At 50.3% G+C, this 17,718-nt stretch overlaps 1 protein-coding gene across 1 annotated transcript in view; it reads left to right on the plus strand.

The window, feature by feature from the left end:
• LOC139049602 (uncharacterized) overlaps positions 1-17,718 on the plus strand; it is a 34,544-nt gene that overhangs the window by 980 nt on the left and 15,846 nt on the right. The window contains exons 2-3 of the mRNA XM_070525187.1: positions 7,905-7,957; positions 8,056-8,151. Of these exons, the coding sequence (XP_070381288.1) occupies positions 7,905-7,957; positions 8,056-8,151 (149 nt within the window). The remainder of the gene's footprint in view (positions 1-7,904; positions 7,958-8,055; positions 8,152-17,718) is intronic.

Genomic DNA, 17,718 nt, shown 5'->3' on the forward strand with positions numbered 1-17,718 from the left:
GATGACGATTATTGTTGTGGGACAAGATAAACCCCAAAGGGTGTAAATTTTTCTAAGAGTGTAGAGAAAAAAACACAAATTCAAAATCCAAACGCTGCTATGCTCGCACAACTTTTAAAAGCACGAAATATAACCTAGTCATGATGAAGTTTCAAACATATTCAGGCGGTTCTTCAGCGTCGTGTCGAACTTATTATTGGAAGCATGTTGCCCGACGGCGCGGTACCTACCGATACCATCGCTTCGGGCAACTTATTCTATTGGGAAAAGGTGTATAAAAACGTTGCTTGGACTGCTATGTGGTGCAAGCGTCCACCAGGTCTCCGTTTACAGTGTAAGCACTACAGGAGCAATTCTATTGGTTGTCAAAAATTTATATGCTCATACGTTTGGCGACCGGACTCGCTAACGGAACACTATTTTTGCAAGTATATACACAACCGATTTGACAACGTAACGTGTTACCACGTGACAAAGTCATCTGCACGCCGATGCGCATTGGCCACGCTATAGATGTCGCATCTCTGTTCACAGGGAGTGGGATCTTGTCCCACTCAAAGTGCTTCATGGCCTCGTATTGGAATCCGCTCTTCTGTACTTAATACCGGGTTTTCCATAGAGAGTGCGTGATACTGTTTAGATCAGATCCAGTGATGATCTCGGCTAATAGAATTACTGCTCTCGTCATGCATGCTCAAGCAATGTCTGTAGGTTGAAACATTGTGGGAACCGAGCAGGTCTTGTATACGCGGTTCCCTTAAGAGTGTGTGGTGATATCTTGGAACCCCTAATTAATTACCAAATTCACACTGAACCTTGGCATATAGAGTCTCCGGGTGCCACGACATCCGCGGCAGCAAGTCTTCTAAAAGTTTTCAACCGTGTGCGTGTGAATCTCTGCACACTTGAACGATGTCTGCGAAGACTTCAGCGTTAGCTAAAGATTGAACTGGAAGTCTTTGTTATTTAGGCATTCACTAAAGGCTGACCCTGTTTTGACGTATGCCTATAACAGTGCACATATAACCTCATCAGTTTGACCTTACTTTATCACTTACAACCCTAACAGCATAAGCTTCTCGGTGTGTATGCATATTGGGGAACATTACTCACAATTAGCGCTGTATACGCCTAATTGTTAACTGTTAATGTTCAGCCTAAAAGGCGCCTGGAACGGATGGTGGCAGGAATGACGTCACTGGCCATGCATGTAGATACTTCAATTACGATTCTATCCCGTGGTCCGCCATCTTAGTCAAAGAAGGTGTGTGGAGAAGTGAAGTTGCAGGTTTTGTATATCCTCTATTCCCGCAAGCCGCTACAAGATGGCACTTGTCCGTGTCCGGAAAATCGCTCGACAAATAAATGTTTTCATGGTCAGCCGCCAGTGCACGGTTGCATTTAATTGAATAGGAGACTCAGCACAGTTGGAGGCTTGACTGAGTAGCCATAAGCTTTCCTTATGTATACAAGGCCCACACCCGATAAAGATTTACAAAATAAATGCAGGCCTCAACGAGTAAATACGGCATACCGGTTGTCCCAGCTTTCATGGACCAAGTTTAAGAAAAGACGATACGGGTGAAACGAACTGCACTTTGTTAGAATCAACTTATAGAAACGTTCTTTTATTTTTCTTCTTCCTAGTTAGCTTGTAACAAATATTTAACTAACTTTGATACTTAGGGCACGGCAGGTATATCAACGCTAGATGATAGTGTCTTGGAAAACATTAATTTCAACTGTCTTGCGCCGCTAGCAGTGCGTTACATTAAGCGTGGCTCTTTCCTTCGCGAAATAACACAACAAGAGAACACGGGACTACGCGCTCTCTTGCAACTACGACAGTGTTCTCAAACGAGCTCAGTGACCCATGGTCTCCGAGACGGCGCACGCAGGTAAACCTGCGCGGCAATCTCAGAGGCCATGTCTTGCCTCTAACGCTATGCTCTGCCTCGGGCGTCGCGTTCGAGATGGTCCTGAAGTGGGCGGCATGCGCCAATGACGTATGAAAAAAAAAATCACCCTTGCAGTAAGTCAATAACATACCGGAAGTCAATTAAAAGATGAAGTAGCTTTTCTGCATTTTCATTTCTTGCATTGCATTTTTTTTTTTGCATGTAGCTATGCGACAGATCTTTCTTGATAGCAAACCACTGTTCAGCTCGTTCGCGCATTAATTTAGTTCGTCGTTACACGAGTGACGGGACGAACACAAATTCCGAGCAGGGAGATAAATGAAGCACGCCTACACTGTAAAATTATTTACACTATTAGCAGTGAATAAGGATGTAAATCAAACTACAGCTCCCACCCAAAGGTGTAAGGCTGGCTCCAAAGGATGTAAGGGTGAGTTATACACCCCAAAGAATGTAAATGTGAGTTCACCGTTTAGGTTAGCTTACCATTTAGGCGAGCTTTGTCAAGGAGGAAAGAAAAAAAAACATTAGCCGCTTATCTGCTTGCTTCGCTCGAAATGACGTGTTAGCGCGTAAGTGGGCTGGTGCTACGTCTGTACGCCACGGTATGCAAGAAAAATTTATGGCACATATTTTTTATTGGTGTCGTGAAGTGGAACACTGTTTTGACATTGCTACATTCTGTAGGGGTGGTCCGGCGCTTATCTTCCTCAGAATTCGAAAAAAAGCTTTGTATCAATTTTGGCGCTTTGTTGTCCAAACTCGTTTTGCATGTAGAGCAACATGTAAACGTCTTCTGTGAATATGGGGGCTTCAAGCAAATAGGAGGCTGTAAAGTTAGAACAACTTTCACTGCACCATCATTTCAGCCTGATAGCATAGACTTCATTCTCTAAATATTTTAAACCAAGCTTGGAAATAAGGTTAAACTAATAATTTTCCAGCAAAACTTTTTGTTGGGCTAGTTGGTGCATTACTGAAGTACTATAGCGCCAAACAGACGACACAGGAAGCGCTCGTCCGTGTCTCTTCTTCCTGTGTCGTCTGTTTGGCGCTATAGTACTTCAGTAATAATTTTCAGTCTATTCGCATAGCAAAAGTATCTTTCGAGAAACCGTATCGGCATCCCGGCAACCGCTATCTTACAAAAATTTAGGGAAATCTAGGAAAGTTCTGTATCCAAGTTGGGGGAGAACTTGACTTCAGAGTTAGCAGCACTGGTGATAAGTTGCGAAAGCAAACAAATATAACATGTCTTCTTGACCTCTGGATCTGGGAAACGTGCTAAGCAAGAAGCACATCAACCTTCGTTGTGACGGTCAAGAAAGCAGCGACCGAGAGCGCTACGTGCCTCCAGTTCCTGAAGCAAATAAGAGTTCTGCTGTAATCGACGCTATCAAATGCTTTGTCGGCACTTCGCAGGTTGAATGCCATTAACCTAGAAACTAAAGGCACCTCGCAGAGCCAGGCTGATACACTAGCACTGCGAGCTCATTTCTTCGAATACTGGTGCTCGAGTCAGTAATACTGCATTTCCAAGTGGTTGCCAGTGTGTAGGACGAAACAAAAAGCGTTAACCTCCTGGAACGGAATGGCAGCTCACAGAAATATCCCTACACATGGCCGCGTGAGTGCGCTTTAACTAAGATGTAGTTTACGCAAAAGGTGATAGCTGGACCAGCCAAGATAGCACGATACATGTTTAGGAAGTATATGGTGACGAAACATCATCGACCAATCGTGTCAGCGAATGACACCAAAGGCTTCGGGAGAGCATAGATTCGGTGCAAGACAAAACCCACAGTCGGTCGCCTGTCGACAACATCATCGTTGTCATCAGCCTCTTTTTATGCCCACTACAGACCTTTCCCAGCGACGAAGGCATATCCCAGCGACGGCCAATTACCCCTGTCTTCCGCTAGCTGGTTTCAACTTGCACGCAAATTTCTTTACTTGCATCACACAGCGCTGCAAATGTTGAAAATCACCTTGTTACGGCGCGCATATCACAAGTGAAATTCAACCGGGATTAACGCGTAATCCGACCTTACTCAACGATTTAGGAAAACAGACACAAAATCGGATGCAAAATCATCCCTCGCGTACTGACAGACGAACAAAAAAAAAGGAACAGACGAACAATTACTGCTGAACTTTCGCAAAGGGTCAAAAGTGACTCCGCATATCCGTCAAATTGTTTGCCGTCGCTTGGAGATACTCAGATAATTCTTATTGCATTCCGCCTAATTACATAAATAAGCTCAATTAATCAACTTCGCAAACATTATAATTAGATGAAAAGTGTCAATGAGAAAATTGTAGAGGAACATGAAAAACTTCCGACACAGCTTTCTGCTGCTCAATACGCGCTACCATAAAAGTGGTTTTCGAGTGTTAAAGAAGCCCGCGAATATACGCAAAGTTCCTCGAGCGGCCAGTCGCGCGGCAATATATATATATATATGTATATATATATATACATATATATATATATATATGTATATATATATATATATATATATATATATATATATATATATATATATATATATATATATATATATATATATATATATATATATATATATATATATATGCACAAAATCTGTAAAAACTACCCGTGGCAGACAGCACACTTACAACCCTCGAACTAAATTACTCGAGGCGGCCACTACTCATTTAACTAATTATCATGATCCTAATTATCCTTTTAATCACCAACTACAGGAAAGAAAACTTTTCTACATACTGCTTCCGACTGCACAGACAAAAAACAAAACAAACCAGAAATGAAAGCGCGACGGGAGATTGTTTACAACAACGTCCCCGACAGAAGGCACGTAATGAGTCAGACGAGACAGATAATTAAACGAAAGAGAGAACGCGGCGTCATGATGTACGTAACGCACACGGCATATCAGAACAGGAGCCAGATATACAGTACACATACATGTATACCTATATGGTTGTGTGTGTGTTACGTATGAATGAGTGCTATAACACCTGCGAATGCCACACCACGGTCGCCACGGCATGCGTCAGGCCTAGAAAGGCGCCGGAAGCTTGTGTGTTGTACGGCACCTGACCCAATGTGTCACTTGTTCAGCTACAGATGCCTAGGTTGTCAAAAAAAGAAGAAAAATAAATATACGGTCATACACATAACAATTCTATAACACATCGCGGAGAAAAGCTCCGCGTTATTGTTTACATAAGTAAGTACAATTTCTACAGCTCCTTGCAAGAGATATAAACGAGAGCGTTTTAAGTCTATACTTGAGGCAGCTTAAGTGGACACTAAACAGAAACAAGTCAGCTTAGACCAATAATTAATATTTCAAAACTATGTATTCTCGTTAATTTCGCGGTAACAGGCTGGTTATTAGAAGTGAAAATCAAGGTCAGTTTCACTTTCTAAAATTCGTGCCTAACCAGCGCCAGAGTGACGTAAATGATTCCAAAGCTATAAAACCTCCTTATAAGGAAACGGAATATAACGAAATAACAGCTATAACGAAGAGAAATTTCCTTAGAAATCCCCATAGAGATTCATACTGCAGTACATTTAACAACGGATATAACGATGTAACGGATATAACGAATTGCAGCTCCCACTTAAATTTCGTTCTAACGAGGTTTTACTGTGATTCTATCGTCGAGGCTCAGTAAAATTTATTCTAGCTCGTTTAGTTCAGTCATTCGTTGCTTATAATACAATATGGTCCATCTTTACCGATAAAAAGAAATTAACTAGGCCTGAGAAGGCACCGTCAATATTCATGACGTCATGAAGCGCAGGTGCGGGAACTTCACGGCGGCGGCGCCGCCCATACCCTTCGTTTCTTTTTTTTCCCCTTTTCTTTTGAATCTTTTCTGGCTTACCGAGCATCTTGCTGCGGTAAGAGTAACTTTTTTCTTGATATTGTGTAAAGGTAACCTGCTAATACACTTAAAATATATTTCTTTTTTTTTTCTCATTCTCTTTAGTGTATACCTCAAAACATAGTGACCGTACTATCGATGAGAAATGCTCACGGTGCATAGGTATCTCTAAAAAGCTGAATTTCCGCGCAGTTCAAGTGTATCAAGAATGGTGCCAGTTTTAGTCCAGGCCGGCATGCAGCTGCTCAGCCTTTCTCTTTTTCGCGCCCCTTCATTTTTACACGCCAACTGTACTTTCCATTAGAGTAGCATCCCAATTCAGCAAGATATGACGTCAGATATGATATCGTTTCGGTTTATATCGATATGATATCGTTTCGGTTTATGTCGATATCGGTTTATCCATTATTGTATGTTTGTGTTCTCTTTATTGTGCACAGTGCCATTTTTGTAGGGGCTACAGACCCCGTCAAGCCGAATTCAGTTGGCTTTTTGTCTGTACTCCAGTCATCCGTTCATGTATAGATGCAAATAAACTTGAATTGCATTAATGTGAAGGCAGCGTCGAATTTGACTTTTATCTCAGATAGCAAGTTATTTATACTTACTATTTCCATTCGTGCTTGTCAATTTCTTCTGAAACAAGTTGTTTGTAGAAAAAAAATGCTGCCGTCCAAATACTATAGATAAACCGTGTTTGCACGTATTCGCAGCAGTCGTGAGATATAGGCTGAGGTAACTTACCACCTGCAGCCACCTTATGTATACTTTTGCGTGCGTAAACTATCTCCGTCCACGATGTTTACAACAACAACAGCAGCAGCAAAATGTATTTCTTCTCAGAACAAACGAGGAAGTCACTATCCATGCGAGCCACAATCCAGTAGACGGCTCGAGAAGACCCGAGAAGTATTCCCTGAAGTGACGTAATAATCCATCTCTTCCGACTGACCACCACGTAGGGCCTCCCAATCTCCTCGCACGAGCCCGCTGCGGCTCGCTCACACGCGACGAGTACAAATAACTCTTCGCTCCGTTAATGAGATAATACATCTGCAAAAGGCAGCTGCGGGCTGGGCGTTTGCTACGCACGGCGATGCGCAATCGCCACGGGAGCGCTCACTGGGAGATCACGCGGGTGCGAACTCACGTGCGAACGACTCTCACGTTCTCGGTATAACAGCAGTCGCAAGAGAACAAGGTAGCGCTTCTCGAAGGCGCCCGCTATGCGGCTGTTCTGCACGCCTTACAAAAAAGGAGGCCGTATTTCAATAGAGCAATAGTGTTCTATATCGAGTAACTATGGAGAGGTGGTACAACTTTATTTATTTATTTATTTATTTATTTATTTATTTATTTATTTATTTATTTATTTATTGTCACGTGTCTGCTGGCCGCCAAGGAAGGAGTGGTACACTCGGCAAGGTAGGCACTGATAATCGTCGCCGAAACTTCCGCGTCACTTTAGGCACAACGGAAAAATTACCAAAGAGCAAAAAATGTAAGAACAAATAACGTTAAAAGAAACAAGTTGTTTGTCTAGTTCCTTACAACAGTTGATTATTAATACAAAACGAAAGAAAGAAAGAAAGAAAGAAAGAAAGAAAGAAAGAAAGAAAGAAAGAAAGAAAGAAAGAAAGAAAGAAAGAAAGAAAGAAAGAAAGAAAGAAAGAAAGAACGCTTGACAACGTGGACGCAACCTGGACACCACTCCGACATTTACGCGCCACTCCGCTTGTCACTGGGGCCCACAGTGAGCAAAACATGCGTTCGCAGAAGACGTTAGTCAAAACGGAACGTGAAGATGTACGACTGACATGTACTGTGACCGCGCAGTGGTCACAGTACAAAAGGTGTGGAGTTGATGTGGAGACGCGGAATAGGCTTTTATTAAGAAGCCAGCCCATCAACGGCTTCTTAATTCGAGTTACTTGCGCGGTCGAAGAGAGCCAAGAAAGTGTGGCTTCTCTCTCCTTTCTTAAAGCATTTCTTGTTTGTTTGTAACCCGGGCTTGACGGTGCAGCGGTCATTCTCGTGATGCATTTCCAAACAGCCCGCAGCGTCGAATCCTCCAAACGATTGTTCGTCTTGTTCGCAACGCAGTGAACGCCGTTGTCGAGGGCTGCTCAGACGACAGCTTCGAGTTCAAGGACATCGTAAGTGGGCCCTCAACCGCATTTCGTGGGGTTGCTCGCCCCACAGAAGGGTCGAGAAGCGAGCTCGTAAGTAAACAAGTCGCGCCCCCTGTTCGCAGTCAGGCTGGGACCTGCTGAAGCGGGAGTACTTCGCCTGCCTCTACTCTCGGATCATACAGGCGGACTCGCGAACCACGTGCCAGGACGACGCGCTGGTGAGTGACTTCTTTTATTTCTTTTTCTTCTTTTTGGGGGGCGGAGGGGGAGGGGGAGGGGGCTCACGACGAAAACAGAAGAGTAATCTCGATCATTTCATTCCAATTCCAACGAAACTGAAGGAAATAAACTGCCGAACTTGAGAAAGAGAAAAACTGGCATTCCGTCAAGTGCAGCAAGAAACGCTGCAGAACGAAACCAGCCCGCGATGCTCAAAAGAAAACTTTTGCGAGCGGGCATCGAAGCCGTCGTCGTACTGCATTTCCATAGTAGTTTACCTTCTGTTCCAGGTGAAGTAACGAAAAGGATGGCAGATCGCAAACCGCCATTCGGCTTCCACAGGCTCATTTGGTTATAGACAGTTTTGATTTTACAATACCGGTGGGCGGGGCGTAAGGGGGGCACTTGCACCCTCTCCCACGGGCCCCCAGTCAAGAGTGGGGAGGGGCAAGTAAACTTTCTTCTCCTTTCCCCACATTTATAAAGCACGCGCTGTCGGCCGCACACTGGCAAATCCAACAACACAACAGCTGAGTCCAAGTTTTCTTTCGGAATAGCGGTCACGTGAGTAATGTTTTACTCGTACTTATTACGCATCCTCTGCTTGTGCAGTGAAGGCTGCGTTCCGTGCCTCGCCGCGAAGCGCTGTAGCAGACAACGTTTACAGAAACAAAGTCAGTTGCCAAATTAAGTAAAGTTGCGCGGCACCCCCACTGTCGGCGGCGTTTATGGTAGGTTTAGCAACCGTCCCCAATTTAGTGGGACAGTCCCTACTTACGAGCAAATGTCCCGAGTACTGGCTTGACCCAATCGAGATAGCCAGGTGTCCTGAAATGAGCTTCTTGAAGACGGGGTCTTCCTAACTGACTTCACACGGATGGTTGTCGTATCGGGGATGTCATTATCTTGTAACCACTTCCAGAAAAGAAAAATGCGGTCGGTTAGGTGACCAGCATTTAGCGTTAATCGACATAGCATTGTCAAGTGGCACCATCTGTTAAGTGCAAATCGACACACTTTCACGTCTCGATGCCATCGCTTTAGGCCAAGCAGCTTAAAAATAAACGAGCGATCTCAATTGCAGCAACAAAATAATAGCGACGTTCATACTTTGTCTTGAGCGAAGGATAATTGTCCTGGGCGAAGGATAAGACCAAGCGGTCTGATTTTACCACTTATGTCTTGCTGTCGTGACGGTGAGCAAAAGGGAGGGGGTGACGTAGAACCGAAGCGGGCAGCCCGGGTGCTTCCATGTTGTTACGCAAACACGGTATACAGCGGGAGCATTCCAGGTAAACATTATCGGAGCCCGGTAAACTATGCGCGGGCGCAGTTGCGATAGCCTGTACCAGAAACGCTCATGGTAAGATGCTAAAACACTCTAGTATTACAATATGCTGACGGGATGAATCCGTGAATTTTTGCGCCGAAACCCCTGCCGCTGTACAATGCGACGTCGGGGACTTGAAAAAGATTTGTCGTACTTGGGCTGTTGTGGCTCCGTAAATGTCCTTGAAGTTTGCCAAGTTCAGTCAATTTGACTCTATTAAGGTACAATGTAGTCCATCCTTACCGATAGGACATTAACTAAGCCAGGATAGACGTTGTAAATATTGTAAATATTGCTCGTGCAGCAACCTTCCAAAGTGGTGTTGCAACCGGTTTTTCGTTCTTGCGTCTTTTCTGGCTTGCCAAGGCTTTCCTCTCGGTAACAGCGGCTTTTCTTTTTCTTACTGTACTAAGTGCTGAGTTACTAATACTGGTAAATTACTAATACAGTTCAAGTTATTTCCTTCTTTAGCGTCCTTCTATTCATGTGCATTTCGTGCTGCAGCACATGCGCAATTTATTTATTTATTCTTGTTTCAACTGTACCACCTGCTTCTTGACCTATTCTCCGTAGTGGGCATGCGACATACTCTGGAGATCACCATCGTCACCATCTGAAGGAATCACCATCAACATTACCGACACACGCACGCGCACTCGCCGCGCGACGAAGCCAAGGATACCTGGCGCGTGTCCTCGAATCCTGCGGCAGCCACTGATCCTTCGCTACTCCCTCGTTCAGCGGCATCATGGAAGGACGCCGTCCCAGCGTAGCTCGAAGCAGTCGTCCGCCCGCCTTCCCCCGCCGCGACCAGAGTCGAGGCGCCGGTCCAACGCCGGTCGCAAGCACTCGCAAGAGGTCGCCGAAGCCCTCACCCCCGCCGAGACGAATCGAGGAGCCTCCGGCCTCTTCTCGGAGAACGGTGACGCGGCGCCGCGGCGAAGACGACGACGAGGCAGCGTTTCCGACGGCTCTGCCGCCCACCGACGCATCGGAGAGGGTCGCGCTCGTACCAGCACCGAGGCGGCCCTTGCAAGTCGCGGCGCTGGCCACCAGCCGCCGACAGACGCTACCGAAGCCCCGGGAACAACGCCACGAACGCGCCTCTGGCCCCCAGAAACCTTCGGCAGCCACGGGTTCGACGAAGAAGCACGCCGTGTGGCGTCAACGTCCCGAAGGTCGGTTTCGGAAGGACACGGGCGACTCCACGTACGTCGCCGCGCCGGCGATAGAGGCCCTCTATGTTGACGAGTCCACGGCGGCACTGCTGACGGGCGCCGTCGCTGAGGACGGGCGCGGATCGCCGCCACTGGCACAAGCGGCGCCGCCGAACCCAACCGCGACGGCGCCCGTACCGGCGAGCAGGACTCCTGGGCATGCGCGAATCGCCGCACAAAGACGCGGCAAGCAACCCGCACACAGCGTTGATGTGTACGTGGAGGTGCATAAATCGGACAGAGGAAAGCGTGGAGATAGAAGCGCGGGTTCGGGAACCGCTTTCCGGGGCTGCAGTCAGAGCCCGACAAACGAGGATCCGAAAACGTACGCGCGTCACGGCGGTTGCAGCTCGGAAGTGTCGCTTACGGTGGACACCAGTGTAGAGCACCAACGCAAGACGTCGCTGCTGCAGAATATCTCGACCAGCATCACCGCCGCCTTGGACAATTTATTTCACACGGATGCTGGGGCAGGACAGCCGGAGCCCGCTCCCCGTTCTGGCCGGGGTATGCTATCGGATAAGAACGACAACATTGTAGCTGCTCTGGGCGCCAACGATGAAATGGAAGCCGCAGGTCAACGAGGCGAAAGTAGTGTACGCACCCGCTATTACCAAGATCGACACATAGGCCAGGCAACTCCTCGCATATCCTTGACACAAATCGTCAGCGTCGGGAGGCGAACTCAGGCGAGAAAACCTCTCGCACATGGACATAAGGACAGACAACGTCAGCCACCGGCAAGAGGCAAGACAGAGCCCGAGGAAAGCTACGCAAAGCTTCCCGAGGTGGTAGAACTTCCCAGTAAACTGCCGTACGATGCCTACAAACAAGAGCCGCCTAAAAAAGGCAAGCCAGAGCTTGAAGAAAGCTTTGCAAAACTACCTGAGGTTATCGAGCTCGCCGCTAAACAGCCGGACGATGCCGACAAGCAAGAGAAGTCGAGGAGAGGCCAGGCTGAGCCAGAGGAAAGCTCTGCAAAGCTACTTGAAGTGCTCGAGCTTCCCGCCGAGCCCGAGGAATTCCCTGCAGAGCTACCTGAGGTGGCAGAGCTGCCCGCTGAAACACCATACCCTACGTACGAAAAACAAGGGCTTCCCGACCAGTACGAGGAAATCCCTGCAGTGCTACCTGAGGTGGCGGAGCTGCCCGCTGAAACATCATACCCTAAGGACGAAACACAAGTGTCACCTAGAATAGGCAAGGGAGAGCTCGAGGAACACTATGCAGAGGTACTAGAAGTTGTTGAGCTTCCCGCTGAACGTCCGCACCATGCGGACGAGCAAAAGGCGCCGCGAACAGGCAAGACAGAGCTCGTGGAGATACCTGCAGAACTACTAGAGGTGGTGGAGATGCCCCCTGAACCGCCATACCAGGCCGACGAGCAAGAGCAGCCACCTAGAAAAAGAAAAGGAGAGCCTGAACAACGATCTGCAGAAGTGCCCGAGGTGGCAACCGAAGTTACCGGAATGTCTTCCCGAAAAAAAGCAAGACGAGCAACGGAAGGCGGCGTAAAGGGCAGGCGGAAGAAAAAGCGCAAGAAATCTGCGTCAGCAAGTGGCGTTATCGAGGCGACCATGGCTGAGGACACTGAAAAGCCCGAACTGAAAACAAAGGGAAAGCCCGGACGAAGGGGATCCAAAAAGGACGGTGACTTTACCAAAATTGCTTCCAGAAAGAAGAATGAGTCAACAAAGGAACGGCCCACGAAATCCAAGAAGCAGAAATCAAGGGCACGCAAGTCACGCGACGAAAGTTCTCGTGATGCGGAAAAGCACCTACCGGAGACCAAGGAGAGGGAGCCGTCTTTAGTGCGGTATGGAGATCTGGAGCAGGAGTTAGAGGTTCTCGAAGAGGCAGCTCTCGTGGCTTTGCCTCTTGAAAGAGCCTTGTTGCCGCTAAACTCATACGAACGCAGCACAGCCGCTGACGACAAAGAAGCCGATGCTGTCGCACGGGAACGTCAATTACATCCTCTCGCCAGTGCCGAAGCAACCGCAGCTGAACCGGGTACGACTCCGCCGTCGTTGCAGTCTGGTGCAGTGGCGCAGGAGCGCCGCTGGAGTACGCAAAGAAGCCGTGTTGGCGCCGATGAGGATTCGGGGCTGAAGGGTCCAGACGGTACGCCGCAGGGCGTCAACTTCGGCGTCAACTTGACCCCCATTACTCGCAGCACGTTGGCTTCGAATGAGCGGAGACTGTCCGGCAGAAAGCAGGCAGGCGACGCTCGAAGACCGTCGAAGGCCCCCCCAGAGGTCACCAAAACGCTCTCGGGCTCTCCCGAACCAAAATCGGCTCCCGCGGGCGAGAACGGGTCCGGTGCCCGTTCAAGCCGACGCAAATCAAAAAGACAATCAAAAGGCTCCAAAGCGGGTCGCAAGCAGCCAAGAAAACAACACACAGAGTTGGGAAGCGATCAAGGAAAGAAGGATGTTGACAGGAGCCCTGAAGGAGGAGTGGGTGAACAGAGTCTCGACAGAAAAAAGAGCAAGAAGCGCGCAAGTTCTAAAGGAAGGAAAACTAAGCGAAGCAAGCACGGGAGGACGAAGGTAGGCAAGAAGGGCGCCCAACGAGAGCTTCCAGAAGCCGGAGAGTCGGTCCCTTTCCAGTTCCAGTGGAGTCCCAGGGAAACGAGCCGTCCACTTAGTTGGAGCACGATGAGGGTAGGAATGGAGACGCCATGGCTACTGTCTCCTGTGGAAGAGACACGGTGTCTGGAGAATGCAACGACCGCCAAGGACGTGCTCCCAGCGCTGCCGTCCAGATCAACGGTTGCTCCCGTGGTCGGTTTGACGGGCGAACCTCTGCCACTTCGAGAAGTCTCGGAGAAGCCTGAGAAACAACGGGCCGACGGCATAGATGACGGAGGGAAGGACGCTGGCAAAGAGGAGTCTCCCAGCCGTACCGCAGCCAAAAAAAGACGAGGCCGATCGAAAGGTTCTTCCGGACGTTCCAAAAGCGGGCGCCGTTCAAAGGAAGGCAAGCGCAAGCATTCGAAGCACAAGGGTAAAGACACCGAGGGGTCGCCGCAAAGTGAAGGCCGAAAAAGTCAACCGAAGCGCAAAAGTCGAAGCCGTGGCAAAAGTAGCTCTTCGAAACGGAAAAAGGAGAAGAAACTATCGCCTGGTGACGGAGACCCAAAGAGGCTTCTGGACCCGGAAGGTCAAACTAGTCCACCGGATCGACTGACTGCTAAGGAAAAGGATGACGAAAAGACGGCTCACGTAGAGGTTACGGGAGAACATGGTGGCCGCGACTTCGACTTCGACATGACCCTTCGACCAGTGATTAGTGGGGAATATGGACGTCGGGAACCTAAGAAAAAAACCGGGCAGTCGGAGCCGAAAATCGCAATTTCCAAGTCACGGAAAGGAGGAAAGCGGGCAAGGGACAAGAAAGGCAAGTCCCGCAAGCGCCACGGGAGTCGAAAGAGCCACGGACTTCGCGATGAGAAAGCACGTGAAGCACGTGTTGAAGAGCGCGCAAGTGGAATGAGGTCCCGCGACTTCGATTTCGTCATCGGGTCACGTCCGAGGACTCGCGGGACTTTGTCGCGACCTGACCTTACGCAGGTCAGCGAGCCGGCGATAGTCGAAGCGTTCAATCGTTGTCAAGGGGCTTACGTAACAGATATTCGCGGAGATGATGAGCTAGCAACGAGAGCCGATTCAGAGTACCCGCCCCCCGGAGACTGGGAAGGATCGGGAAATGATCGCGAACGAAAAAGCGGGAGGCATCACGCGCGGTCTGGCAGCAAGCACTCGAAGCCGCACTCCGAGAGCGGGAAGTCGTCCTCCCGTGGCAAGAAGCGCGACAGGCGGCGGCGACGGCGCAGGAAGGACTCAAGGAGGCGTCGCCGAAGACACGACCGAGGCGGCCGCCGAAGGCGAGGCAGGTCGCGTTCGGGCAAGCGAAGGAAGAGGAGCCGACGCCAACTGGCAGCGGGCTCGACGGCGCCCGCCTTCTGTTGTTGCATGCTCACTTTGATTGCCTTCATCGCCGGCGTCGTTCTCTGCATTGGTCTGGTCTATTACTACATGAAGCCGGACCATAAGACGGCGGAGACCACGGCGTGCAGCGTTATAATCGACACGGCTCCAGAGGACACCAAGGCTACGCGCTGGACTGGTGGAAAACAGCCTGCCACAAGGACTCCGACACCGTCACCTGCTCCTCCGCGGCGACCTCCACCGCCGGCTGGCGGGGTGTACTACTGTTCGACCGACTACTGCAGTCGCGAGGCGCGCTACATAGGCGGTATGCTTGCAGAAGAAACGGATCCGTGCGATAACTTCTACCAGCACGTCTGCGCTCGCTGGAAGCATCGCTACTTGAACACGGTGCCGAAGCATGCATCTTTTGTCTCCCAGGAAACGCTGCTGCAGGAACAGCTGGCGGCCCGTTACATTTCGCATATCACTGGCGCGAGCCAGGGAGACGTCCGAGTGGCGGCTAAAATCTACGGTGCCTGCGTGGACGGTTGGCACCGAAACAATGTTTCAAACAGGACCATGAAAGCACTGTTTGAAGGCTGGACGATACAAGAGTGGCCACGCACGTCTCCTGTTCCCGGCGGCCCCTTAGCCGTCTGGCGCTTCGCCGGCGAGCTGGTACGTGACTTGGGCCTCTCGACCATCGTCGATGCCAGCGTGGGTGTCAACCCAGACGATTTGAACACCACGCTAGTAGAGCTCTATCAGCCCCGGCTAGTGCTGCGCGAAGCCAACGTCCACAAACCGATCGTGCATCGTTTCTTCACTCGAGCCGTCGAGGAAGCGACCACCTATCACAAGGGCGAGGGCATGCCCGGCCTGAACGAGAGCCTATTTAAAGTACACTCCGCGCTCGCCTCCCTTGTACATCCGTCCTATGGTGCCGCCGGCGACGACTTTGTCGTGCGCCAAGTCGGACAACTCGGTCGAGGACTGAGAGAATTCCTTCAAGTCCTGCTAGCCGACGTGCGAAGCCGAGTGAGCCACTCCGAGAAGGTGCTGCTGCGCTCGCCACGCTACTTTCTGGGCTTGCAAAAGAAGCTGAACGCAGTGCCGCCGCTGGATGCGCTCAACTACATGGGCTTCCTCGTGTACGTTCGCGTTTCGCCCTTCCTCTATCCGTTTTACGCGCCGAGACTGCGATTACTCGCAGCCGAGACGATAATGGGCCACACCGAGGCGGCCAGAGACGGCCCATCATCGCGGTTGTGTTCGCGCCTGGCTGAGTCGACGCTGCCGAACTGCTTCGCCAAGGTATCTCAGCAGTGGCGCCAATCTGCCAACCAGCAAGTCGCGGCGCGTGAGTGGCTCTCCCAGCTTGAGTCTGTGTTTCTCAGGCACGTAGAAGACTTCATCTGGATGAACGAACTGTCCTCGCTGCTGGTCCGCTATCGGCTCAAGAGGCGCGTCATCACGCAGTTCGGTCAGTTGGCGGACGGGCAGCGCCAGTGCGCGCCTACCGGAAGCTTGAGCAGCGAGAACGCGCTTCTCTTCTTTCTGAACGTCACAAAGCGGCAACAGGAACAGGTGTTCGAGGGACTCCTCGTGAACAGCTCGACGCTTCGGCATCGGCTCGCGGCGACTTACTCCGACCTCTCCGGTGTCGTGACGTTCGAGCGCGCCTTTCGCACGATCCACGTCCCAGCGGCACTGTTCAACTATTCCGTGCCGACCGACAGCTCAGTGTTCGTCTTCCACCTGGCGCGTGTCGCCGTACGCCTGTTCCGGGGCTTGATGCGGCTTCTCGAAGAGAACCCGTACGAGCACGAGACGCCGCTCGGCCTCACGGACGAGTCACGCAGGCGCCGGGCCAACCTGGTGTCGTGCTTCACCAGGGACGTCCAGAGGAGCCTACCCGCTCGGTTCGGCGGGCCCGGCGTCGTTGACGGCCAGCTGGGCGCGCTGTTCATGGAACGGACGTCGGCGCTCCTGCTGGCGGCGATGGCGTTCAACGAGCTGCTCAACGTGCGCCGTATCTGGCAGATGGACCTGCGGCTCAAGGATCTACCGCACCTGTCGGCGCGCCAGCTATTCTTCATATACTTCGCTCTCGACAACTGCGCCGGCGGCGACGAAGGCATCCACTGGAATAGGCTGCCGGCGGAGCAGCTCGTCAACGTGGCGCTGAGACACACGAGGCAGTTCGCCGAGGCCTTCGGCTGTCGCGGTGGCGTACACCGTATGGCGGCTTCGCCGGGCGGCGAATTTTGCGAAGTTTTCCGTCGACATCCGCGTGAGCGGCGATTGTGGGAAGCGCGTCGCAGTCGGTTTCAGCCTGCGAACGGCACGCCAGCGACCGATGGCGCGTAGGCCTGGTTTCGTGTCACGTGGCGACGCAATGGGACGACTCACTGCATGGCGCAGCGGACGACGATCCGAAGGGTGTGCACCTTCCAGCATCCGGACATCGCTCCTTCTTTCCAGTCCAGCTCGTCCGATAATATGCGCCCGTCTACGTGTTCTTGTTTCGTGGGAGTGCTCGAACGGCTAGAGAGACAGCCTCTTTTGAAGACTGCTCGCCTATTCGTCCACGAACTTTAGTTGTAACTTTCGCTATACTTTAATTACCGTCGTCGCAAGTTGTTTCTAAGATGCGGCCATCCGTCGTCCGCAAAGAAACGCGACTCATTTGCGAGGCGCCGCCATAGATAAGAAATATTAGAATCGCACGTGTTGTAGAAGATAGCTGCTGTTGTAGCCATAGGCGTTTCGCAGTGACAAAACGGAATAATTTGATGTTTGGAAGAAGTATATAGAAATCGGCGATTCGGTATGCGACGTTTGAAGCGGCCGGCTCCTAACGGCATATATGAGTGTTTCTTAGTGCAATTTTCTGCCTTTCCGCTGAACTTTTAGAAACAGATCGATAGCTGCAATAAAACTTGTTCGCTTTGCTTACTTTCCTGACAGGGAAGGGTTAACCCTTTCGTGTGTATACTCACATAAATGTGTGTTACAGCGAAGCTTTCTTTGACGGGGGTAGCGTGGCTGGCTGGCAGTAGGGATCGGTCTCAATCTCGCCGGATA

The sequence above is a fragment of the Dermacentor albipictus genome, chromosome 9 (genome assembly GCF_038994185.2).
Source record: "Dermacentor albipictus isolate Rhodes 1998 colony chromosome 9, USDA_Dalb.pri_finalv2, whole genome shotgun sequence".
NCBI classification, from domain to species: Eukaryota; Metazoa; Arthropoda; class Arachnida; order Ixodida; family Ixodidae; genus Dermacentor; species Dermacentor albipictus.